At 48.0% G+C, this 26,044-nt stretch overlaps 1 protein-coding gene across 8 annotated transcripts; it reads right to left on the bottom strand.

Annotated features, from left to right (window-relative positions):
* Positions 1 to 417: 417 nt before the first annotated feature.
* TMPRSS9 (transmembrane serine protease 9) lies at positions 418 to 24,335 on the bottom strand. Of its 8 annotated transcripts, none has more exons than XM_021528265.4 (19): positions 24,149 to 24,335; positions 16,202 to 16,353; positions 14,332 to 14,459; positions 13,851 to 13,918; positions 13,247 to 13,422; positions 12,098 to 12,139; positions 10,946 to 11,117; positions 10,455 to 10,729; positions 10,149 to 10,285; positions 8,629 to 8,944; positions 7,652 to 7,823; positions 6,199 to 6,470; positions 5,356 to 5,492; positions 4,516 to 4,873; positions 4,311 to 4,427; positions 3,495 to 3,666; positions 2,918 to 3,183; positions 2,249 to 2,385; positions 418 to 1,780 (listed from the first exon to the last, which is right to left on the bottom strand). In XM_021528265.4, exons 2-19 carry the CDS (start codon positions 16,323 to 16,325, stop codon positions 1,619 to 1,621), a joined length of 3,231 nt encoding a protein of 1,076 aa, XP_021383940.3. In that variant the 5' UTR covers positions 16,326 to 16,353; positions 24,149 to 24,335; the 3' UTR covers positions 418 to 1,618. The 8 variants fall into 8 exon arrangements, with proteins under 8 accessions (XP_021383940.3, XP_085418835.1, XP_085418837.1 ...); XM_085562709.1 differs by having other exon boundaries at positions 13,247 to 13,425; positions 24,149 to 24,271; XM_085562711.1 differs by lacking the exon at positions 16,202 to 16,353 and having other exon boundaries at positions 13,247 to 13,425; positions 24,149 to 24,298.
* Positions 24,336 to 26,044: the final 1,709 nt, after the last annotated feature.

Raw genomic sequence — 26,044 nt, 5'->3', positions numbered from 1 at the left:
TGTCTGCAACAGAGAATGTCAGTCTGCATTGGAGCACAAATCTATTTTTGTGCTTCCACACTGCTCCTGAAAAGGTTGGTTCATGCTGTGTGGTCAGCAGTGGATACAACAGCTGGAAGAGGAGGGTGTTGGAGATCAACAGTGCCCATGTAGTGAGATTTTTTTGTTTAATCCTTTTTTTTTTGAAGCTCTTCTGTATTATATAAAAGATTTTGTGGTTTGCTGGACACAGAGACAGACTGGAAGAATGACACCTCTGTACCTGCTAGGACATTCACTGGGATGTGGTAGAACCTAAAGTGTTCTCACATCAGGTATACTATGAGGAGATATTGGGGTATTTGGACTTACTGAAACTGGAGTTTCCTTTCTAAATTGTAAGAATGACTACTTGAAAATAAAGTGCTTTCAGACATGTTTGCTTAGGGAGCTTTTTACTTTTCTTTAAGGCTGTATGAATTCTGTGGTACTGGCTGTGCAGCAGTGCCATTTCATTCATGGGAGCATCCCACAGGTGTTCTAGCCAGGAATGTGAACCCATCTGGAGCTGAGCATGCCTGGAAGCCAGGTCTCCCACCTAGCTGGTGCTTTGTCTCAGAAAGTTGCAGATCTTGCTGCCAGCTGGGTTGGGATGGAGGAAACATCTTGTTATGCCCAGATGCAGAACTTGAAGCACCAAAAACGAGGAAGGGGTTTGGGGGTACAAGCAGCTGTTCAGTTTTGGTGGCTGAATCAATGGGGACATGTCTAAGTATGCTTTGCCTAAGACTTGGCACATGAGCTCTGCTTCAGTACTTTGCTTGTGAAAAAATTTTGTCTACACGTCTTACCCTGGCTGATAGGATCCGACAAGTGTACTTTGCACTGCTATCTCAGCACTTTAAATTTTTCCCACCCAGCTTAGCCAGACAGTGGTCTGTGTGGTCATTCCTTAATCTGTGCCAGTTTAATCACCTGTTACCTAATGCAGAAGGAGGTGCAGGCGGGTGTGTGACAAGCCCCTCCTTATACTCTAGTACAGGTCAGAGTTTGTGCAGTCTTAACTCCCAAGTGTTCTAGTCTTGCATTCTCTTAGGATCAAATGGTGAGCCAGGAGGTCATCACTGAGCTCTCTAGTGCCACACACTAATTGGAAACAGCATCACACCTTTCCCAAAAGCCACTGTACAGCACAACAACTCCATCAAGTCAGTGAGCTCTGAAGCTTCTGCAAGGGCATAACTTTGGGTCACAAGTCTGTTGGCTTGGTCATGGGATGACAGCTCATAGGTGGAGGTCAGCCAAACTCCATGAATCTTTGCAGATGTTTCCAGGACCCATCCAACTAGGAAGGTCGTGTTTTAATGTGCAGTGTGTTTGGCCAGGTCTTAAGATGTGGGACATGCTTAATTTATTTATAGAAAAGGTTTAGAATTTTTACCTTTCTATGCAAAGCAGTTATCAAATGCCTTGGTGTAACAACCAGCAGGTCACGCAACACTGGCATTTGCTTAATACCTGCAAGGTCGTCTTCACCCCTTTGCAACATCAGAAAAATGTACAGTAGCTGAGGAGTTAGTGCATCCTCTGGCAGTTATTCCTCTCATTCATCGCCTTCCCTGAGTGGTGAAATGCAGTTTCAGAGCTTGAGGTTCTGTACAATCCAGCCTTGGACAGCTGTGACTTTGGTGTAGACACCAGGGAAGTATGGCCTGGCACAGCCATAGCCCCAGCTTGTGATTCCTGCTAGAAACCACTTCCCTGAAGGTTCTTTACATGCCAGGGGCCCACCTGCATCACCCTGCAGAGAGAGGAAAAGGATCCATATCAAGCTACAAGCAGTGCAGTTCCCCCAGCTGTGAAATGTTCTTTCTCCCTGGGGTATGGGCATTTGCTGTCCTGTTCCCCACTTCCCCAGGAGCCCCATTCCAAGCTGGAGGACTGCTCAGTGATGTACCTGCATGAACAATCTGAACCTGGGGGTCTGGAACATAGAAGAGTGTGTTGAGAGGTACAGTGGGGTCACGGAACAGATTAATGCTTAGCATTACCTCTCTGTGTATTTCCCTGACCTGTCACAGGTTGGTGAGGCATACACAGCATGAGGTGTATGCAGGATGGACATGGATAAAAGCAGCAGCCAGCTGATGGATGGACAGACATCTGAGCTAGGGGAGGCAGGGCAGGGCCCTCCTGAGAGAATATAGTCTGCGGGCTTAGCATGAATTTGCTCTGTCCCAGCTGCAGCATTTGCTGCTCTTGCACTCACTGAGCAGCTGTCGACAGTGCCCTGCGGGAAACCAGCGCACAGCATCCTGCTGCTGATCTGGACAGGGTAGAACTTTTTGCAGGCCTGGTCTCCGATCATGTTGACTGCTGCTTTTTGCAGGTGCTTTGACATGAGACCTGAGGAGACAAATATTGCTGTTAGCTGGATAAGGAGCACATGAGAAACAACAGCATGTGAAGTGGGGTCTCTGTGGCCTTGCTTGCCAGAGGGAGAGACCTGCTCTGGGAAAGTCACCTGGTTCAGCAGAGCAAACTCTGGATGGTCCCTTGGGTGTATCGTTTGTCAGGCAGCATGGCTGACCAGACACAAATGATACTGGGTTGGTCCTTGTACTGCAGGAGCACAACTGGAGCAGCTGCTGTGGGGGTGGAGAGCGCAGTGGCTGGCATGTAGAAAGCTTGGGAAAGCTTCAAGAGGGAAGAGGTGTAATAAAATGGAGGAGTACACTGCATGGTAGTTGGGAAGAAGATGATGGTGACACCAGGCCTTGCCCAGCTTGGCAAGTATATGCAGCATATGGCCTAGGATGGGAGTGTTTGAGATAGTGGTGTGGGAACTTAGATGTTTGGGCTTGCAGTGTTGCAGTGTAGGTGGTCAAGCATTGAGCTTGGCCATCATGATTGTGGGAGGGTCCCTTTTAGCCAGTACCTCCTTCCTTTGTGGAGCCCCAGCCTGTGATGAAGCATCTGGCCCCTTCACGGAAGATGTGAGAATTGTCTGGGAGACATATAGGTCTGATGGTGCTGCTGAACGTGACAGGTGTGCTCAGTTCCAGTAGTGCCACATCATAGTCTAGGCTGTAGACGTTGTAAAAAGGGTGTTTGTAGATACGAAATATTTTCTCCATTTTGCCATCGATGCCACTCAGGAAGGGTGTTCCTAGAAAGGCCACCCACATTTTGGGGTCACTGTAACTGCAGAAAGACAGCAAACCTGGCTGTTAGGAGCATAGCCTCACAAGGAGGGCCATTCCTCCACTTGCAGGGCTGGCCGCACCTTGGGAGGTCAGTCCCCCTGTCTCCAGAACAGTGGATGTACTCAGGCTTTTTTCCACCCATTCCTGTTCACACTTACCTGTAGGAGTATTTCTCTGATAGGGGGTGTGTGCTTCCTGTGGGACACAGCATGCCAGCCAGGTGCTGGACCACGAGGGAGGGGAAGGGCAGGTTGGCTGATGGGACTGAGGCAAGAACCAGCTGACTTAACTAGCTTATCTCAGACTTACATGTTAAAGCAGTGAGCTGCAGAGAGCAGCCACCGATCAGCAATGAGGACAGCCCCACACTTGTGCTCCTTCCGCTGAAGCCAGAGACTGACTTGCCAGGGCCATTCTCCTCGAGCCGCACTGCTGCCACCCACGATCTTGCTAAAGGCCAGAGCGGTTGTTGAGCCACAGTCTGGAACACATGAAGAAGCACCATGGTTTTCAGTAACCGTAAATGAAAGGAATTACTTCCTGTCTTCCTTAACCTGTGCTGTGGGACAGCCTTCTGGGGAAGCATGCACAGGACAGTAGGATGTGATGAATTCAGTTCACCCAGCTGAGGCGAGGCTTGACAGACAGGGTATATTTTGCAGACTTGTTATCCCATATCACACCTTCCAAGGATGTGGTATGCAAGGAGTGGGTATTTGGATGGACTGGCTCAGCTATCAAATGGCAAAAAATGTGCAGCCCAAAGTGCAGTCCCAGGGATGCCAAGATGCTTTCTGGGCTGCCATGTTGTGCAGCACTGTCTTGCCCACCTTGTGCTACCAGACTGATTGGCCAAAAGACCTGTGTGCTGGGAAATGTGTTCTAATGCCTGTAGCAGAGTAGAAGAGTCCACACTTTCTGGCAGTAAATTGGGATCCAGCTCATCCAGCTTTATCTTGTTTTAGGGTCTGGCAGAGCAAGTATGATCTGGACCCCAGTGGGCTGGCCTAGGTCCCCAGTGTCTGAGCCCAAGACAGCCAGTGTGAATACAGTGGGTACCACTGTGGAATCTGGGTCATGTAGATCACAGCTGACAGCAGCCATGGGCTACAGAAGAGCACTCACCACAGTTGTGCTCGTCGAAGCCGTTGCTGCAGTCCACAACACCATCACATTCAGGATTTTCTTTTCCAATACACACCTTGCTGGAACACTTGAAAGTGAGGCTGGTACAAGGCACCACTGGAAGGCAATAACCCATGACCTGCTCAGTACCCTCTGTGCTGGAGGCCTCCTGCTAACATGTCAGTGCATCAGTTACCAGTTTTACCTGGGGTTTGGGTAGGCTTGGCAGTCTTGGTCGTTCTCAGAGCTGTGGAGGTTTCACTCATGGTTGTACTAATTTTTGTCTCCAGGGTGGTTCTGTTGGCTGGACCTGCAGCCATTGTGCTGGGCTGGATAAAAATGGCTGTGGTGGAAGTTCTAGGGATGGCTGAACTGGGAGGGATGCTTGTACCACCACTGGGCAACTGGGAGATGGTGTCCAGGATCCAGTCTGTGAGTTTGGTAATTCTGGAATACACACCAGGTCTCATAGCCTGGGCACAACCAAATCCCCAGCTCACGATGCCAGCAAGATAAAACACTCCTGGGGTCACCTCACAAGCCAAGGGCCCACCTGAATCTCCCTGCAGAAGAAGCAAGGCAATGGCTGCTGAGTCCAATCACATCTGCCCCTCAGACACACCAGAAGGACTTAACTACCCCCAACTCTTCTTTCTCCAGCCTTGTGGACCTGTTTGCTGTCATGCAGTGTGTATGCAGGGCATGAGTGTGGAGAAGTTGAAGTTGGGGTCAGTGGCTCAACCTGTCAGCACATTTCTACAGCTGCCACCAACTGCCACTGATTCACTGCCACAGGAGGACAGCTGCTTCATCCAGGATTTGTCAGAGTGGGATGTTGGTTTAAGTAATTCTCAGCTTGATGGAGCTTTATTTACTTCTCTAAATCTCCAAAGTAGTGGGGTGGGGTTTTTTGTGCTCAAGTACATGTGAGTTAACACAGCTGGATTACAGTAGCTCAGTAAATATTTCACAAGGATCTGCTGAAGGCAGAGTTAGCCCAGCTTTCTAGAACAATCTACAGAGTAGACAAATCCCACACTTTTACCTGGCATGAGTCTACCATCCCCTCCATGAAGCCAGCACAGATCATTCGGTCAGTGAGGGAGAAGTTGTAGAGGAAGTTGCAGGTGTTCTGTTCTATGATGCCCACAGATGCTTTCTGCAGGATCTCGGGCTTGGTGTCTGCATGAAAACCACAGAATTAGTGACTGCAGCAGAGAGAAGGAGCTAGCTAATGGCTTTCTGACTGACTCAACACATATTTTGGGAAAACAGGCTCTAATCCCACATGGGAATTGAGTCCTATGTAACCTGTTTTCTCTGCAGCCCTGAAACTTGTGGCTCCCCCAAGGGTGCAGTTTCCTGTCTGTGCTAAGGATTCTGCACACAGTTTGTGTCCCATGCCCCTGAGAGTTCAGCTTCTTGTCAGCTGGACTTCTTTGGTATCACACGTGCCACTCTCAGGCCTTCTCCCTATAGTGGGATCTTTGCTTATGCTCATTGCTTGGAACATCTCTGTGACTGAGAGTGGCTGCTGTGGCTGACATCCCATCCTGAAAGAGCTGCAGAAGGCTCTGAGGCAAGTGCCTGGCACTTGCTTAGCACAGTAGAGCTACTGAGGGCAGTGCAGCAGACTTCTCCTGGTTTCCACCAAGCTGCTCTCTCTATTTTCTTCTTTGCTGGTGACTGCTAGGTAACTGTGGCTTAAGGTAGCGCTCTGTGTGCCTTTATTCTTGCTTATTCTTGTGTTTCTGTCAGTTCCTGACTGTCCCTGTTACTGACCCCTGTTCTATATGTTCCCAGGACTGTGAATCACAGTGGCACGGGCTTTGCTGCTCAGGGTATCACTGTGCCGAGGCAAATCAGCAGGTAATGCATTACTACTTACCATTCCCTTCCTGGAGGTCACCCCATCCAGAAATGAGGCATTTCTTGCCAACAGGAAACTTCTGCATGGCAAGTGGGAGGCACACGGGCTGTATGTATTTGTTGAAGACAAGAGGTCTTGCCAGTTCAAGTACAGCAATATCAAAGTCTAGAATCATGGGATTGAAGAGGGGATGTGGGATCACTCTTGTTACATTCACTTTCACTGCATTCTTGTCTGTTCCATTTATTGATGTTGTTCCCACATAGGCTTCAATCTCTTCTGGCATTGTCCTGCAAATATATAAACCTAAATGTACATACTCACACACTTATCCCTGGCATGAATTCTGACATTGAAATTAGAGACAGCTTTACATGATCAGCATGTAGCAGAGCAGCCCTGCTAAGTGAGGCCCAAAGAACTATTTCCAGCAGTGGCACCTGCTTCCTTTTGATTGTTTTCCACCAACTTTTGGTGATTATTTGGTATCTTAAAAAGGCAGTCAAAAGACATTCCCTAAACACTTTGTACCCTTCATTATTGTACAGTCCCATCAAACACTGCCTTCCCATTAGTTATTTTTTTTTCCCCAAGTCTAGTCTGATCTATTTTGTTGTGCTTGTTATGATGCTGTTCCACACCCTGCTCTTCCCTGAGCCTTGTGTACACATTCACACAGTGTTACTCTTGCCCTCCCTGTGATGTTGGAGCAGTTGGTGTGCTGTGCACTACCAGCAGCATCCCACTCATCTCCCTTGTTTCTTACTGCATTCCTGTGCTCATTAACTGCCCCGCCACAGGATTGCTGCTGTCAGGGCAATATCCACCTGTTTCTGACCTCTTGTTTTGAATTGCAACAGCTGATGGAGACTCATCCTCATTCACAGACAGACAGCACTGCTAGTTTTGCTGTGTACCTCATTTCACACTTGCCTACCTTGCATTTCACTTGCTTCTTTATTGCCCAGCTGTTTAATGCATGAAGTTGCCTTAAAATCCTTCAGAGTTAGTAACCCACCTTTTCTGCTTTCAGGAATTTATTCTTGACAAGCATTATCTTCTTGCTACCCACTTCTTTAGGCTATTTATAAACCTAGGCTTGGGTTATTGCAGTTTAACAGAACTATGCAGGATTGAACTGAGCATTTTCTCTTTATCAGCTGACCATATGTCTCTATTTCACATATTACGGACAATTTTGTAAGGTTACTTTATTAAAGAAACAATCTTGTGGCACTCCTCCTTCCACTCCTCTTAAATATGTTGTCCTTTCTCTTTGATTAGGCTGCTTTAACCTTTCTCTGCCTCATTCCAACCTCTCCACAAGCTTACTTTTGCCATGAATGTCTAGTTATAGCAAAAATTAATGTCCAACATGTGTTCTTGATTTCCATTTCTTGTCTGGATTTGGTTGCACAGCTCTGTGCCAGTGGGCAGGTGAGCTGGAGCAGGGACAGGGATGGGCTCTTACTCATTGAAGCAGTGAGCTGCTGACAGCAGCCAGCGGTCCCCAATGATGGTGGCTCCACAGAAATGTCTGGAGTCTTCTTTCAGGCTGACTTGCCAAGGGATCTCTCCTCTGGAAGCATCTGTTCCTCCCACAATCTTGCTAGGTTTAGAGAACCCGGGTCGTCCTCCGCACTCTGAACAAAAGTCAAAGCATGACTTGTGAGTATTCCTAGCAGAAGACAAGCAAAGAAAGACTTTGCTCTCTCTAACCAGTAAGCCTTAGCAGGGACAAGTTAGGCCTGAGGTGTAAGATATCTACCCAAGCCCTGCTGGCTGATAGTGGCAGTGCCTGATGGTGGCCGTTTACAGCTAGACTTTCACATAAACTGCTGTTCTGCATCTTGCTCTTGGCAAGTCATGAATCCTGGGCCTTTGTTGAAGGCAGAGTAATCAGTAGCTCCCTGCCTCTTAGCCTTGCCATTCCAGATAAAAAGTTTGTTCTAGATTTAGAAAAATACCCTTCATTTGCATCTCCTTGCAAAGCTGCTGGAAATGCTCCTTGGAGTGGAAAGGTCATCCTGCAGACATTTGCCCTCCTTCCCTTCAGGGATCATGGCTGCTGTGAAGGGGCAGCCGTCAGTTTTGAACTACTGAGAAGTCCTTAGGTGGCAAGCAAAAGTAAGTGATCAACAGGTTAAATATTGTCAGATGCTGCTGTGCTTTAGTGACCTGCCAGAGCAGACCAGTTACACAGCAAGATTACACAGTCACAAAAGCAAAGAAGTGTATGGAACTGCAGAGGTACTGAGTGACTTTGCCAAGTTGCTCTGGACTGAGCCAGGGCAGCCATATAGTGTCATTTGTGCCTTAGCACTTTGGCAAAGTTGTGTGAATCACCCTACAAAAAGTCAGCTTAGGTCAGCAGAGGACTGAACCTGATGTTTGGACCTGTACCTGCCACTCTGCCTGCCAAGGTGCACCCGCTGTGGGTGCTCATACCTTGTGGTCCTGCTGCAGTTGCTGGCCTGCTGGCAGCTGGGGCTGGTAAGGTGGTTGGGGTTGCTCTGGTGGTGGTGTTGACGTCTTCAGCGTTGACCATGTTACTGCTAGTCCTGAAGTGCATTGGAGGAACAGTACGGACTATGGAGGTAGGGAAGGCTGAAATAGCATCCAAGATCCAGTCTCTGAGTTTGGTAACACGTGTGTAAACCCCAGGCCGTCTGGCTTCAGCACATCCAATACCCCAGCTCACAATTCCCGCCAGAAAAAACCTGCCAGATGGTTCTTGGCAAACCAGAGGTCCACCAGAGTCACCCTGCAAGAGGAAGCAGATTATGAGCTCTCCCTGGGGATGCACTGAGCTTGCCCTGGCCAGCCTCAGCATCCGTCTACCAGGTAGGGTCTCTCTGTCCCTGTGTATCCTAACTCACTTCATATTTCTTCCAGCCTAGTGATGAGTGGAGCATCTCTGTGCTGGCCTTTGGGTGTCTCTCCATGTGGGCTGTCCTGCTGTTACACAGAAGCCTTGTGCCCTTTATATGCCATAAAATCAAATGACACAATCTGTAAAATCTAGGATTAAACATTTCTACTGCTTTAATAGTTTGTTAAACCTCATAAAGGTTAATCCTAGCAGCCTGTACACAGCCAGATGATGAGTGTTCATTGCCTGATACACAACCCAGGGAGACCACAGTAATGTTTACATAAGATTTTCTTGATATGGCCTATGGTTCCCTGGTCAGTTCTTGGTTATTGTGCAGTCCTGTAACTATCATGATGGCCTTGTAGTGTCTGTGAAGCTGGTAATGCCTTCTGAGGATGAGATTGCTCTAGCTCAGTGATTAATAACCAGATGAGTCACATTCATCACCCAACCTTGAATCTTCAATTCTTGGCCTCTTCTTTGGTATTTGTGCTGTATTTGATGCAGAAATACAAAGCACTACCACCAGAAAAATGCAGATTTGTTTAGCTGGTTTCTGTCGGTTTGAATGTTCCTGCCAAACCACAGAGACTGACCTGGAAATCACAGTCCTCCTCCAGCATCACAGTTCTCCTCTGTCCATAATGTCAAAGGCAGGCCTGGTTCCAGCTGACCACTTGCAGTTCCAGGATGGATAAAGGCTAACTAAAAAACCACTCTGTTGTTCACCAAAAACTGTTGTGTATGTTTGAGTTTCCAGATAGCCCTTTGGCTATCTGGATTTTTATCTGAAAACTGTGTGGAATATTGGTAGGGCCAGACTTGGTGACAGCTCAGGAAGATGAGAAAAGTAGTTAATTAGCTGAAAGAGCCCCTTAAACAACAGTGCCCTGCTCTAAGCAGTAGAGAACATATCCTCATTTGTGTCTTACACAGTCACTGATCTATGCTTGGGTCCAAGGCAGGACCTCAAACCTCAATGGGAAACAGTGAACATAGTGTCAGTTCTGCTTCTTGAAGTGTCACTAGATGCATACAAGGAGGGAAAAGCCTTATGCAGGCAGGTGTGGCATCTTCTCTGGGCAAAGCTTACCTGGCAGGAGTCAACTTTCCCCTCCAGGTAGCCAGCACACATCATCCTGTCTGTGAGGACATGGCTGTAGAGACTGGAACATAGGTTCTGATCTAACAGCTCCACTGTTGCTTTCTGCAGGAACTCGGGTTTCACCACTGAATGAGAAAATCACAATTGTGAGCTCAGTGCAGGAAGTCCTGCACAGGATCATCAGCTCAGCCCACCTCAGCTGGCCAGAGCAAGGTCCGAGTTCCCTTCCCTGATGCATTCTGCCCCACTCACACCCCACCATGTCTCCTCTGCTGCCTGCTATGCTTTGCTTACAGAAATCCTCCTTGAGGTAGCCCCAGCCAGAGATAAGGCACTTCTTGCTGGTGGGGAAGTGATGGCCAGCATCTGGCAGGCACACAGGCTGGATGTACTTAGTGAAGGTCACAGGTCTCTTCAGCTCCAGCACGGCCACATCATAGTCAGCTGTGTCAGCATTGTAAGAGGGGTGTGGGATGATCTGTGAAATGTCCATTTTCACTGCACTGCTGTCAGAGCCTCTGAGGGAGGTGGTTCCTGTGTAAGCTGCCCACATGGCTGGGTCCTGAAACCTAGGGGAGAGACAGTGGGGTCCATGTGAGCCTGCAGCCACAACATTGTCCTGCAAACCCAAGCTGCCTACTGCCCATCCTGCCATCCACTGCAGAAGTGATGGAAACTCCTCATTCTCCTTGTGGTGGGGCAGAGAGATGCAACGGGAGCTTGAGCAGATAGGGCAGCTTTTGGAACAGGTATGGAGGGTGAAAAGTGTTGTGACTGAAACTTACTCAGTAAAGCAGTGAGCAGCAGACACCAGCCACTTCTCTGTGAGGATTGCAGCACCACAAAAGTGCTCATTGTTCTCTCGAAGGCTGACTTGCCAGGGGAACTCCCCTCTGGATGCCTCTGAGCCTCCAACTATCCTGCTGGCAGTCTGCATGGCAGGGCGACTCCCACAGTCTGAAAGGGAGGAGAAAGTCAGTGCATCGGGATCTTGCTACTGCACCCCAGCAACATGCTCTTGGGGGCAAGTGGGAAAAGCTGCTTCAGCTTTGTGTGTACTCTTGGCATATGCTCAAGCAGCAGGGTGGTACTTGGGATGTCACAGAGCAGCCTTTAACCTGCAAGCTTGGAAAGAGCACTGCAAAGCATTGGGCCATCACAGCATCCTCCCTGAAACTTTTCTAGAGCAGGAAGCTGTAGAGCAGCATCCTGACTAGTTTGATGAGCTTAGCTACTGCCTTGTGATAAGCTTCCAGCAGCTCGTGGACATGTGGCTCTTGTCCATTGTGCCAGCCCACCAGGAAGGTAGATGTTGTCACGGCCCTTGTCACCATCACTGATGGGACCAAGGTGTTTCCAGGGCAGTGTCCCTCATCCCAGTGCAGCCATTTACTATTGGCTTGAAAAGTCATGTCATATCCTTGGCTGTCTTCAAAGCCTGAGAGCCACTGGTGTCCCGCCTCCAAGATCTCCAGCAGTGGGTGCGGCCGGCCTCTATGTGCAGGAGACCTGCTGTGGGAGATTCAGCACAGCTCCCTCCATCAGAGGCATCAGGCAGCCTGTTTGGCTCTCACATTCAGGGCTTTATTTTCACATACTGGATCTTGGAGCAAGTGACTGCCTGTGTTCCAAGGGCAGCTCCCTGGGGATAGTGAGGCTTGAGCCACTCATGTCCTCTGCAGTCCACACAGCAACTCTCCCCTGGCTTCCCCAAGGGCAACCACCACTGTATCCTTGTCCTTCTGCTCCCTGGCTGCCCCAGAGTCCCTGCATGGTGCTGGGAGCAGAGCTGCAGCTTGTTTTGAGCTTGCAAGCCCCTGGGCCACCAGGTTATGAACAAGATGGGGCCCAAGCCTGTATCTATCTAGGCTGCTGGTGTGGAAGAGGAGAAGGAGGCTGCAGAGTGCAGGTGATTCTTCCTGCTGCCTGGCTCTTACCTGATTTCAGTCCAGGTCTGTGGGAAGAAACTTTGTTGGAACCTGGGACAAAGAGGAAGAAATCAGGATCAGCAAGGGCAGGGCAGCCCAGCCTCAGGTCCTGGACTGGGGCTGCCACAGCCTTTGCTGCATCTTCCTTTCCTGCCTGGTGATCTCTTTGCCCACCCGTGGCCAGTGTGAGGCAGAGTCCAGGTCCCTGCTGGGGACCTGTGCTCAGCCACAAGGCAGTGGAGAAGCAGTGCCCTACTGCCCTGCAGGCTTTGGGGTGACTCTACATACAGAGAGAAATTCCCAAAAGTTGTGGCAGTGAGCTGCCTCTCAGAAGCAGACTGGGGCTGAAGCTATGCAACGCTGTTTGCCTAGAAGACAAGGGCACTCTCAGCACCTTCCATTTGGGCAGCACAAGGCTCCTGGAGATCCAGGGGTCCTGCCCATTATGGCAGAGGGTGCAGAGGGAGCTGCAGAGGACCTCATACTTTCTTGTTTCCCAGGCTTATGGGTTTTTTTTAATTGGCTGGACCTGAAGTCCTACAGTCACATGCAACTCCACAGTCACATAAGAAAAGGAGAATTTCTTGTCAGGTGGTTTCAGAGAGTAATTAAACTATGAGAATTAGCATATATGAGCTGTAGTTATTGCTACAGGTCTGAGGTCTGCCGAAGGGTTGCTGTGCACAAGCAGGAACAGATAACCCAGCCATTAACCTCCTGGAGCTTCATTCCCTGTCCCTCAGACTGATTCCAGGTGCTGAAAGAAAAGCCAAAGCAGTTGCAATTTATACTTTAGGTTCTGTTGTTCTCAACCTGCTCTTTCAGTGCAGAGCAGCTGGACAGTATTATTAGTGTTGGTGGAGTATCTGGGGATCCCATAAATGTCTCTTAAGCTGACAAGATCTAGGCTGGTTTCTGCTGCTGTCTGGTGAAGCTAGAGCAGCTGGGAGCCAGGCAGATCATTTTATCAGTTTGCTGGGTGCCTGCCAGCACCCCAATTTCTAGCACTGCTTCTAGGCATGAAGCCTTGACTGGATATCCAGAGCTTGCACCAGTTTGGCTGAAACTAATGGTAGCTTAGCTGTGGCAGTAGGCTGGCAGAAGCCCCAACACAGGGCACCCTGCTCTGCCTGGCTGGTAGTGGCAGGAGGGTCATACCTGTGAGAGAAACTGAGGAGATGGTCCCATAGGCAGCCAGGGACAAACCCTGCTTGTGCAGGGCAGCCGCCAGCCCATGTCTGAAAGCTTCCTCCTCCAAGGTAGAGCTGAGGGGCTGGGAATCCCGGGGGATGAAGAGGAGGCGGAAATGGACGATCACACTGGAGTTTCCATTCCTACTGGGAGACAGAGAATTAAGGGGGACCTTGGCTCCATGATCAGTACAAGAGTCAGGTTCATGTGCTAGCTGTCTACAGGGAACTCAAAGGAAACATTTTATTCTTAATATTTGATTCTTAATAACTTAAGGTTTCTCTGGAGATGGGCTCTGGGTTGAAGTGGTCATTTGAATTTTTTTCCCTTTGGCCCAAAGCTGTAGTTGAACAAAATTGTTTTCCTCTGCCTTTCTCACTGCATTTTGAAATAAAAAAATCCAGAACATTGTTGCAATCCCAGATGAAAATCCAGCCTTGACCAAAAACCAGTTTCTCTTTGCATTAGTTTTAAACAAGAGCACAGGTGTGAATTCACCTTCATGCTGAGGCTTGTCAGAATGCTCTGAAACATGAGCTGCAGGGTCTGCAGAGGGTTTGCCTACACTCACCTGTAGCCCAGGATGGTGCAACCGGTGCAGCTCCAGTTTAGCTGGGAGTCTTGGAGACTGGACAGAAACTGCAAAGCAAAGAGTGATGGTTACACACTTACTGGACCTCAAGGAGGTGGCAAGAGATGATGCCTGGGATTTTGCTGGATTGTGGAGCTGTTGATGTATGGTCTCTTGTCTCTGTAAGCAAAAGCACCCATGTCCAGCTCATATGTAAACTTTTTCCCACCCTGGCTTTTAGGGCATGAGGTAGTACATCTTTTTCTTTATGCAAGGAATAGGCTTTAACACAAATTTCCCACTTCATGAATGTCTCTCAGGGCCCTGAGAGGGCTTCTCAAAGTGCAGTTCAGCCCCACAGTGTACCCTGCTGATGTTTAAGAATTCCTAGTTTTCCTCCTACCCTTGGCATAGAAATTCTGCTGGTGCTACCACTGCAGTATTTCACAAGTGTTTTTCCAGAAGGCCCAGATCAACTCACCAGCCTCTCAAGAGCAGGCGTCAGCACCCTGTAGTAGTCTGAGTTCTCCATCTGTAAGCTGCTATTGAACGTGATTCCTTGCAGCTCCACTGTGTGCTCAAAGCTGGCCTCTTCCGTGGAATGACAGGCTGCCAGAAGGGGAAGGTGTCTGTCAGAGGCAGCTTTCCTCACAGCTTTGCAACATGAATATCATCATGTCCTTCAAAACCCCCTGTTTTTAGCAGCTTGACTGTCCCTGCGCATCCCAGCTGCCTCGGGGTTGCCCCATAACGGGACTGGGGTACTCTGCACATTTGCAGTAATAGCATTTTGTACTGAACTTGTTTGAACTTGAAAACAGTGGACTTTTGTCAAACCTGAGACAGAAATTCATGAACAGATGAGTATAGCCTGGCAACCTGAAACTGGCCCTATCCTTGCAGGAACAGGGAAGGTTCTGCTGGGTACTGAAGCCACCTCAGAAACTGTAACTGTACAGGTGGCGTGTCACTCATGTCATGCTGGGGTCCTCACTGGGTGCTGGCCTGAGGTGGCATCTGGCTATAGGGCAGCTGAAGCAGCAGGAGAGAGGTGGAAGAGGGAGGGAGATGGTGGCCATGCTCTGGAGTGGGACAGCAAAACAGGCAATGCTCAGTGGCTGCAAGTGGTTGTGACAGGAAATGGCAGAAGCAGCAAGGTACAAGGTACAGTGCAAAAAAATTCAGAGTCACAGAGAGAGATTACAGGACAGAATCATAGAATCATGGAATTGTTTAGGTTGGAAAAGACCTCTGAGATCATTGAGTCCAATCATTTCACCAGCACTGCCAAGGCCACCATTAATCCATGTCCCCTAATGCCACATCTACATGTTTCTTAAATCACTTAAATTGCAGGCATGGAGATTCCACCACTGCTCTGGGCAACCTGTGCCAGGTCTGGACAGCCCATTCAGTGAACAAATTTTCATAATCTTCAATCTTAAACTCCTGTGGGCCACCTTGAAGCCTTTTCTTTCCTATCCTTGTTCCCTGGGAGCAGAGCCCGACACCCACCTGGCTGCACCCTCCTGTCAGAGAGTTGTGCAGAGCCAGAAGGTTTCTCCTGAGCCTCCTCTTCTCCAGACTGAGACCCCCAAGCTCCCTCAGTTGCTTCTGGTGCTTCAGCCCCTTCCCCAGCTCTGTTCCCTTCTATGGACACGTTCCAGCCCCTCAATGTCTTTCTTTTAATGAGATTTTCTGAAACTGAGCTCTGGATTTGAGGTGGGGCCTTACCAGTGCCCAGCACAGAGGGACAGTCACTGCCCTGATCCTGATGGCTACACTATTGCTTCAGCAGATCAACATCCCACCCAGCTTGGGTTGTCTGTGAACTGACTGAGGGTGCCCTTGGTCCCCACTGAGAAAGATATTTAACAGGGCTGGCTTCAAAGTGGCCTTGAGGAACACCACTGGTCACCAGCTGGATGTGACTCCATTCACTACCACTCTCTGGGCCTGGTCATCCTGCTAGAGCACACCCATCCAAGCCACGAGCAGCCAGTTGCTCGAAGAAAATGTTTATGGGAAATGGTGTCAAAGTCTTTACTGCAGTTGAGGTAGACCAGATTCAGACCCTTTCCCTCATCCATTAGGCATCTTGTCATAGAAGGACGTCAGATTGGTCAAGCAGGAAAGGAATAGAGCATATGTATCAGGAGACACTGAAGATAAAGTGCTCCAAAGTCACATATTGAGAACATGAGCTGACTACAGCCCTTGTAGTTTTTGTGCATTGTGCAGAAAGGCGTCTGTATTTTGTTCTCAGTAGGAGGCTTTTTGCTATAAGCAGTGCAGACCACTTCTCTTTTGGAGCAGATAAACTGAAAGAATGTACCTGGCTGCACACTCACCCAGCAGGATCCCCAGGCAGAGGGCTGTTGCACTGCCTGCCACGGCAGCAGCAGCAGTTACCTTCCAGCAGCAAGCTCCCAGCCTCCTCCTCTGGGTGCCTTGCCCTGGCTTTATCTGGTCCATGCTTTCTGAGCAGCTCTACAGATGGGCTCTGTGGTTAAAAAGGAGGAAAATGACAAGAGTGGAATGAAATCTGTCATGCCAGCTAAGGTTTCCCCAGGAGCATCATTGTCTGCTTCTGCTGGACCATTCCAACCTGGCTGTGGAAGTCTTGGCATTAGACTACTTATATCCCCAAGGTGCATGTTATATGGATTAAAACTCTTTAACTAATAAACCTCAGCCTGTAGTTGTTCATGAGGCAGATTCCAGGATGAGGTTTCATGTATGAAATGCTGGGTTCCAGGACAGCTTAGATGAATGGAGACGAGAGATCTCTGCAGGCTGCTCTTGGGATATCAGGTTTATTAGGGATGGAGAAAGCTCCTGCCTCGAGCTGCCAGACACAGCACGTGGTGAGGCGTGAGGTGATGGGGAGGGGAAAGACAAGAGGATGCTCTAGGAGAGGGTGGAGGTCCTATGAGGGGGAAGATCCAAGAGAGGGTCTGGCCCCTCGGAGACCCCTTCTCAGGGGGCTTCAAGGTGGACTGGAACAAGGCTTGGGCCAATGGGGTTACAGGCACTTGGTGTTTTAGGGGTTACAGGTGTGGGGTGAACTGTACATTTTGGGGGGTGAGATGGAACAGTCCACTTGGCTTTTGGACCTATCTGTAGGTATTGTCCAACCAGTAGGGGGGATTGTTTTCATCCTGGCTGTACTATTGTGACCGTTTCATATAGCCCAATGCTATTCCACATTCTTTGCAGGAATTCTGGAGGAATTATAAAATCACAGTGGGTGATTTTCCCCCCTCCCCAACCCCCCACCCCCCAATTTACAGCATTTAGCAGAAAGCTCCCAATGCCTAGTAATGCAGAGCAATCAATATGTCCTTTCCTTACAGCTTTGCTGCTACCCTGATGAGCAGATTCTCCTTCCCTGTGGCCAGCATTAGCACTGGTGCTTCCAGTATTTTGCCCCAAGTGGTCCTGTACCAGAAGCAAAGTCCCTTCATGTCACCTTTTCTGCCTCCACATTTTCCTTTGCTTGACTGGTTTCAGTATGTCAGTGTTTTTCATACACTGAAGATGCTCAGATGGGATATGGTGTCCCAAGTGTGTATTCAAAAATGCCAAAAATAGAAATAATATCTCTCTTGCTTTTTTTTTTTCTTCTGCACTCTTGCTAGTACAAGCCAGACTATATCTGGCCTTTATTTGCACATCATCAACAATTGTGTATAACTAGGAATGAAATCAGCCTATAATATACATAGTTATAACATCATTCAGACAAGTTAGTATCTGCAACAAGAGATACTGATGAGACAAGGAGGGGCACTGATTTCCTGTGGTCTTAATATTTCTCCCTCATAGGCATGAAGAAGATGTATAATGCTGCTGTTCAAACTGGCAGGTTGAAGTAGTCTCAGACAATTTGTGTGGTCAGAGTGGAAATCCACAGAAGTCCATTCCTCTTGGCCAAGGGTCCAGAGCTCCTCAGCTGCAGAGTGAATTTTCTGAGGATTTAGCCTCTAACTGTTGGGAAACTCAGATTTACAGGAGACACCAGAAAAGCCTAGGCAAGGCACAATCACCTCTCAAACTTACTCTGTCTTGATATTGACAGTGTCAAGAGTACAAAGCCCACACAGCTCTTCCCTCTTCAGTTCCGAAGTCTGTCCTGCCGAGGGACATCTCACCTGGTCACTTCCTATCCTCTCTGTGCTGTGAGAGGCTGGGCAGCCACAGAAGCAATTCCCCACCACTGTAAATCAGACTGGCACTTCAGAGAAGCTGCAGAGGAACAGCCTTTTCTAATGTAAATGCATCCAGCAATGAAAGGAAGAGGGGAGGAAAGGGACACAGGGAGAAGCAGCTCCCTGTTTCAGAAGAGCTTTTCAGTGTTTTCCAAGAGGCGTCAGCAGCTCTTTAAACCGAAGCTTCTAGATAAGAGATTTTAGAAGGTCACTTCTTTGTGAGGCAGCAGACAGAGAAAGGGGAGAGGGAGAGTCTGTCCAAGATGCCTCTTTTTTTCTAGCAGACATCCAAATATTCTTTTTCAGCTGTAACTGAGCCTGGCAGAGATTGGCACTGTGGCCCCCAGGTTCTGCTAACAATATCTCTGTTTGACAATTCAGCTCTGACTAAGGGGGGACAAGCAGGGAACCTTTTTTCCAGTGGTCCTTGTGGCCTGAATACATACAGATGAGGAATCTCTCCTTCCCTCTTTTGGTAGGTTTTGGAGTCACTGTCCCTCTGGCTGTGTGCTGAATGTGAGCACTCAGAAATCTAGTTCAAGTGTGCTGACCAGTGCAACAGTGGACTTCAGTGGACCTCAAAGGTAGGACAGATGCATCTGAGGGAAAAAATAAAGATTGCGGACAAAACTGGCTCTGGCTTATTGGGGTTTTTTTTGACAATACAATCTTAGTTGCATGTAAAAGTCATACTACAATAAAAGGTACTTGGAACCCTAGAAAAAAGTTTGTATTAGTGATTGCAGAGGCATTTTTACTGGAAAATAGACTATTTAGAGAAACGTTCTACTTCTCAAAACTTGTCTTTGCTCTCCCTTTAAGCATAAGGAAAGTTTATTTTCTTTTGGTGTCAGTGGTGTGAGTTAAAAAATAATTAAAAGGACATGTAAATGGAAAGGCCATTTTGCAATAGCAAAATAGAGATTACAATTTCTTTTTTCTGAAAGATAAAAAGGATCATCTATAAATGCATAGTGGCAAGAAGCTATAGGCAGTGAAAAATATTGTGACATAAAATCAGATGAGTGAAAAGTAGATTTTGTTAGTGGGGTAGAAATTTGTAGAGTATTAACAGTCATGAGTTTCCAATAGGAATACTGAGATGCAAAAGGACATTTATGGGTTTTTTGTCAGCTTATAAATTCTGAGTGGTTATAAAATATATGCCCTTGTAAGCAGGGCTAAGAGAGTCCCCACACCAGGGGGGGTCTCTCTTCTGTTGCATTTTAGCAGAGAAGGCATGTCTGATGTGCAGCACAGAATCAGTAAGAGCTGTCCTGCAGACTGTCACGGTCTCTGGTTGTCCCTGAGGATCTGCCACAGTGCAGGGAGTTGGCTACCACCCCTGGTCTGCTGCTGTTTGCCAGTCCAGGGTTTGTTTTCTCCACAGAAGTCTGAATTTTTCTCTAGGGCAGCCTTGAGTAATTCCATAGGATTTCCTTGGAAGATGACTTTTATTTCTCAGATAGTTCAAGTGTGGAAATTGTAAAATATAAAGTGATATTGTAAAAATATTCCTTTACCCGATTAGCTAAACTGTCATTAACACCCACTCTTCTCATCAAAGATGACAAGTAGCACACGTGTGTGTGTGTGTGTGTGTGTGTGTGTGTGTGTGTGTGTGTGTGTGTTATAGTGTGTGTATGTATGTGTGAAACCTTGTGAGTGTGATTTCACATGTGTGTGTGAATGTGTGACTGTGTGTGTGTGTGAATGAGTGTGTGTGTGATAGTGTGTGCATGTGTGTGTGAAACCTTGTGTGAGTGTGATTTCACATGTGTGTGTGTGTGTGACCTCACGTGTGTGTGAGATCTCGTGTGTCTATGTGCATGCACAGTGTGTGTGAGAACAGGCATGTGCATGTTGGGGGAATATCACCTGCAGGAGCAGCAGAGGGACAAGGCAGGGCCCCAAGAGAAGCACCCTGGTTGTTTGCCCGTGTGCTGCCCACAGCCCCAGCCTCGCTGGGGCAGGTGTCTCTCCAGCTCAGGTGATCCCACACACACCTGCAGGACTGGCCCAGTCCCCAGCACAAATTGCGCTGCTCCTGTTTTCATCTAGAAACTATCTTCTTGTGAAATGCCACAGCTCCTGAGTCTAAAGCACAGTGCTGACCTCCCAGTACTGTGCTGGTGGCTGCCGAGCAAAGGAGCTGCTTTTCTTCATTCACCTCCACATACCCTGGCCTTCTTTCTTCCACTGCTTCGTACTTCTCTTCCTTCACCTCACTGTGTCTTCGCCGTCATGTTTTCACCTCCTGAGGCCTTCTCTTCTGCCTTCCTAGCCTTCTCCAATCTCTCTCTCATCAGAACAGGAGTGTTTACACGCCTGTCTTGCACTGCACTGCCCCAGGCTTCCTCCTGCTTTTCTCCAGCTTCTCCCATTCCCAGTCTGCCAGCCCCTGCCGGCAGCTCTTGACCATGGGGACACAAGGTGAGGTGCCCTGCTCTGAACTGTTGGCCAGAGGAAAGAAAGACAGGAAAGAAATAGTAGTAGTCGTGTTTTCAAAAGTCAACTTAATTTACACATAACAAATGCAAGGAAACCCTGATGTCCCTCGAGGGACAATGCAAGAAAACCACTCCCCCATCCCCACACAATCCCCTTGATGGTGAGTCTGGGCTGCTCTGGGGTCTTTGTGCTGCATTTCTGTATTCTAGCATGGTTGGTTTCTCCCGCACTGTGTTGATAAAGGGCAGCCAATATGCTGCAACCATTTGAATAACCAAGTGTTAATGGAATATTTGCTTCATCCCATAATGGGGTAGTGTGGCTTTAGCACAGCAATATGGTGTCTACTGAGCCTTCAGACACAGGTTGTAAAACTGTCTCATTGTGACCTGTAAATCCTCACCCAGACAGAGCCTTTGCAAAATGATGGCGCAGGTATGAAAAACAAAGCCACTTGCTCAAGGCAGACCACAAGCTCAGCAGCAGATCTGCCTGCAGCCTCAGCAAGTAATGAGTCTGTGGCCAAAGGCAAGTAAAGGACTATTGATTTTATCACCAAGATAAGACTTGTGGCACTTCAGAGGGGGAATACAGCAGAAGCCGGATATTTCTCCAGAAGGAGGTACCCCAAAATCAGAAAGCAGACTCCAATATGCCTCACTTGGCAGGTTCACCATCCAAAATCACAGCTGCCAAGACAATAAACCTTTGGTGACATATATATTTACACCAAAGCACGAGCCTTAGCAGGAGAGAAGACACTCATTTGCTGTAAGTGAGATGAGAAGCATGACCACAGGAGATAAGAGATGTGGGTGTGCTAACAGATCTGCTGGCAGAGCAAGGTGGTGGGAACAGCCAACCTCAAACATCTCTGTTAAAATGGGTCAAGCCTAGTGATTTTATCCTTACAGCTAGGAATTTAGTTGTATTGAAATGAAGCTCAGAACTTGTGTCAGGAGGTACTGAGAACGGTAGAACACTTTTGTAGGGGAGTGGATTTATAACCAGTGGTATTTATTGGGTGGTGGTGCAGTGCGAGGTCATGTTGGTCTGGAGAAGCCAAAAACTGTGTGCCAGTTCCTCCTTATGGCTCACTCTCTGAGTGAAGCCATAGAAGAGAGTGTTGGAATTTATCCCCTTAAACCTTCTGATGAGATAATCTTACATGAAAAAAAGCCTATGCAGAGACAGCAGCAGCTGGTCAAACAGATCAGAGGACAGAGCTCTCAGCATCAGAGGCAAACATGACCAGCAGACACAGGCTTGGCTACATGGTCTTTTGTTCTGTGTGACATGAGCTTCACCTACCACAACATTGGTTCCCTTGATCAGTCAACACAGCATTTCTCTAATCCTTTTTACTTTAACCCATCTCCAGTTTCTGTAATGGATGTATTGAGCATATCCACATTCCCATATGTCTGCAGGTTAACATTTAGAAGTGGTTGTGCAGCATTTAAAAGGCTAAACCCTACTTTCAAGCGGAAAGAAACTCTTGTCATTTAAGAGAGTGCAGATTGAGCTGAGGACACCTCTTATTATTAAGGTGAGTGGAAAGCCCTGACACTGCAAGCTCCCAGATCATGCAAGTGAGCAGATCTGAAAGCTCCTGCCACTCACAGCCACAGAGCAGTGCCACATCAGCAATGAGGATCCCTGCTCACCTGCAGCACTCATGGAGATGCATCTGGTTCAGCTGTAGTCCTGCTCCCAGCAAGCCAAATGATACTGTGCTGGCCTTGTTTATTGTCCCTCTTGGTCTACAAATGTCTCTCAATTTACAAGTAAGAAGATCCTCTCCCTGCCTGCCAGCTCAGCAGTCTCAGCTGGGGCATGACAGACAAGCTGAGCTCCCCAGTGCTGGTATTATCACGGGTAACAAAGGCTCTAACATCACTTCCACCTTGGAGACACTCAGTCCTGAGCTCTCTCTCTGGTAACAAAGTTCTGGGCAGATTTGTACCTGCAATTACTTCTTAAACTTGTAGCCATGGATTACACAATAAAATAAAGGTAGCCTTGCCCCCCTTACCCCCCCTTCCTCCTCCCCCCCCCCCAACTCCACAACTGTGCTGGCTTGAAAACTCAGCACAGATAGTAAATACTGAATACACATAGGGAGTATCCAGTAAACCAGGAAGTCCATGTTTGTCTGTTACTTTCCACAATAGGAGCACTATATAATTTGATCCTTTTCAGTTCATGAACGGCCAAGAAAAACTCACATGCTTAACTCGTGGCATTTCCTTCACGGACATTCACTCACCTCCCTTGAACACTGCCTAGCCCAGTGCAGAGGGTGTGCGAGAAACCTTGGTGCCAATGAAGCTGATGGACATATTGGGACCAGAGGCTCTTGGAGGAACAGGGGCTAAAGTAGAGGTCTTCATTTTGCAAATAATCACATTTTATTCTTTCTTACCAGCTGACATACATTAGAAGGAATGTATAAAGTACATTTTTACCTAGCTTCAGCTGTTGTTATTTATTGTCAGGTAGGCATTAGTGTTCATAGATAGGAAACCTCTAAGCTACCCTGAAATCAGTTACTTGCAATGCATGCTCCCTCAAAGGAAGAATTCACACAGAGAAACCAGCAAGTGATGAACGATATCAGTCAAGCAGTGCACTCACAGCCCCGGAGTCAATTGGAGGCCTCAGAGCGAAACTCTCCGTGTACCGACACGGGGCAGCGGCACATGCTGAGCTGCAGCACGGCGCTGCGTGCCCATGCACAGCGCGGCCAGCGCGGCCGCGGGACGCGCAGCGGCTCCGCTCACACGGACCTCCCTTGCAGCATCGGGCAGCATCAGCGGCTGTGCCGGAGCTCTTGGCAGGGCAGCCTCAGGGCTGGAAGACAAGTGGGTGTGAAGCAGCGTGACTCTCAAGCCCTTCCCTTCAGCCATGGGAACAAAGAACCATCCAGCTACAGAAACATTTATTTAAGCTCAAATTATGGTGCTATTATAAGCCCATAGAGGTTGTTTATAAGAGTTTGTCCCATGCCTAGGTCGAAGCTGCTCGCTGTCACGGCTGTTTCACTCTTGTATTTCCTACATTGATAATATTGATTTTTTTTCAGCATTTAGGTCAAAGTTGCACTTTTTGTTTTCCATTAAGTACCCTGAGTTTTCTTTCTAGAATATTTCCTAATTTGTTATAGCTTTCAAATAATATAGACCGTTCTCTCTATTTGGATTCCAAAGTGTTTAAGTAACTAAGATATTTCTCTTAACTAGTACTTTCAGAGAAGAGGGTGAGGGTCTAGAGGTCGCTGAATCACATTAGAGTTACATGGGATCGAAAAGCACTCCAGCTTGACTGAAAATCTGCGGGTGCAGGCAGCAAACCTGTCTGACCCTGATGGAGAAGCAATGAGGGAGAACAGAAGGATGTGGTGAAGAAGGAGGAGAAGGAGGAGGTAGAAAAAAGAGGAGGAGGAGGAGGAGGACTGCCCGAGCCCCAGCCAGGCAGGAGGGATCGCGCTGGGCGGTGGGACCGCGGGGCGAGGAGCATCCAGGGGTGGATGCAGCTGTCGGGAAAGGTGCAGGTTTTTGTCTTCCCATCCGAGCCAACAAAGACCGGCACCTTGAATTAAGTAAAAATGGCTCCTAAGAAGGAGCAGGGACTCACCTGCTTTGCTTTTCCCGTTGCCGCCAAGTGCCTTCCCCGGCAGCTCACCCGGCCCGGGCTGCGGGGAGCTGGCGGGGGCGGTGGGAGGCACTGGGGGAATTCGCTGCGGAGCTTAAAGGCACAGGCTGAGCGACAGGAACGGTTCAGCCTGAAGAGCTGGTTTGTGCTTTCACTGAATTTTGGAATTAAGCAATTTCCCCCCCCCAGCTCCCCCCCCCCCCCCCCCGCCCCCCGCTCGCTCTCCAGCTGCCTGCGTTGGGAACGGGATCATTGATGCCCAGCTCCTGCCTCTCCCCAGTCACGAGACATTCCTGCAGTTCGCTGTCAGCTCCCATTCTCTCCAGCAGCAGGACCTAAAGGAAAAGAGCTGCCTGAAGTGGGGTGGTTCATACCTGCAGCACTGAATTTCCCCCCATCACCAGAACTCGCAGCCTCCACACTGGGGATGATCTCTTAACCAGCAGTGGCCCAAGCACACAGAAACCATAAAGGGAGCTGTATTCCCAAAAAACCCCTACTAATTTCATCAGTCAGACATCCATAGCCCTTCCAGTTCATACTGTATTTATCATCCTTATCATCCTATTTATCATCATTTATGTGATAGAACAGCCTAACTGCCACACAGGAACGGGCAGAGATTATCCAACATCACACACATACACAGCAGAGGCTAAAACTGGACAGAGTTCCTTGTGCTGAAGTTTATTTAAGCCCACAAGTGACCCTTCTGCCATCTTGAAAAGACAAAAAAATAGATGAAAAACAGAGAACAGAAAACTCTGGGTTTTGGTCTGCTGCTTGACACAGTCATCTCTCATCCAATTGCCACTTCTGTCCTTAAGTATCTTCAACATTAACAGCAAACTTGAGCAGCTCATGTGTTTGATGGCAAAGCAATAAAAGAACATAGGATCCTAAAATGATAAAATTATCATAGAGATTTCTCTGAAGTTGATTTTGGTTAGAGTGTATCCTTTCATTCCTAACATCCGCTGTCCCATAGATCTCTCCAGACTGAGCAACAATGATTGAAATCTGTTTTAAGTTTCCTGCTGAACATCAATAATGAAGACTTGGCTGGTTACAGAATTACAGACTAGTCTGTGCTGAAAGGGATCCAGAAGAATCATTGAGTCCAACTCTTAAGTGAATGGCCCTTATAAGGATGAAACCCAGAACCTTGGTCTTATTAGTGAAACAGAGATTTTTGGAATTTACTTAAGTTAACAAAATGAATTAAGCATTTATATTCTAGCTTGTAGAGTTAGGTGTTGAATTTTAACCTTTTACTTAAGAAATCTCTGCCAAGGTACAAAAGGGCACAAGAAAATGCAAATTACTGAGGCTTCTTGCATAAAGAACAATAGGAGTGAAAATACAAAGAACCCAGATAAAGAGGCTCCTCTGCCCCTAAGCCTACCAAGACTGACAGACAGTACTCAGATAAGCACCAAAAGACTGAAAGTGCACACGCAGAGAGGAAGGGTTCAAAAGTTCAACCATGAGAAAGACCATGATCTTCAGCCTCATGAGGCCACCAGAGACACCTGTATGACCACCATGGCAAACCACAAGTGCCCAGAAGGGTGTGGACCTATTTAGCATGAGAGGTGAGGACAGGCAGGGCCAGGGGTTCAATATACATGAAAAGTTGTGCAATGTACTGCATATGGAACATCTTTGGGAATAAAGGTTTGGGTCAGACAGATGCTCAGTGCACAAGTTTTTAGAGAGCTATCTCACTTGTGCTGAGCGCTGACAATACATACCCACTTCATAACTACCCCAGTCGTGGAGTCTATTTATTTATTCCGCATATTGCTTCATTAGCACCAAGCTAATAACCAGAAAAATGCTGCAGTCTCTGAATCTGAACTGACAAGCAGTTTTGTC

This window comes from Lonchura striata, chromosome 28 (assembly GCF_050655825.1).
Source record: "Lonchura striata isolate lonStrDom1 chromosome 28, ASM5065582v1, whole genome shotgun sequence".
Classification (NCBI taxonomy): Eukaryota; Metazoa; Chordata; class Aves; order Passeriformes; family Estrildidae; genus Lonchura; species Lonchura striata.
This window is presented reverse-complemented; position numbering and strand designations above follow the sequence as displayed.

Coding starts and splice junctions, on each gene's coding strand:
- TMPRSS9 (XM_085562704.1), bottom strand. CDS start 16,325: ATGGACCAGATAAAGCCAGGGCAAGGCACCCAGAGGAGGAGGCTGGGA. Junction 11,118..12,097: donor CAGACCTGGACTGAAATCAG/GTAAGAGCCAGG, acceptor CCTCCCTTTCAG/ACTGTGGGAGTCGCCCTGCC. Junction 3,184..3,494: donor GCAGCTCACTGCTTTAACAT/GTAAGTCTGAGA, acceptor GTCTTTCTGCAG/TTACAGTGACCCCAAAATGT.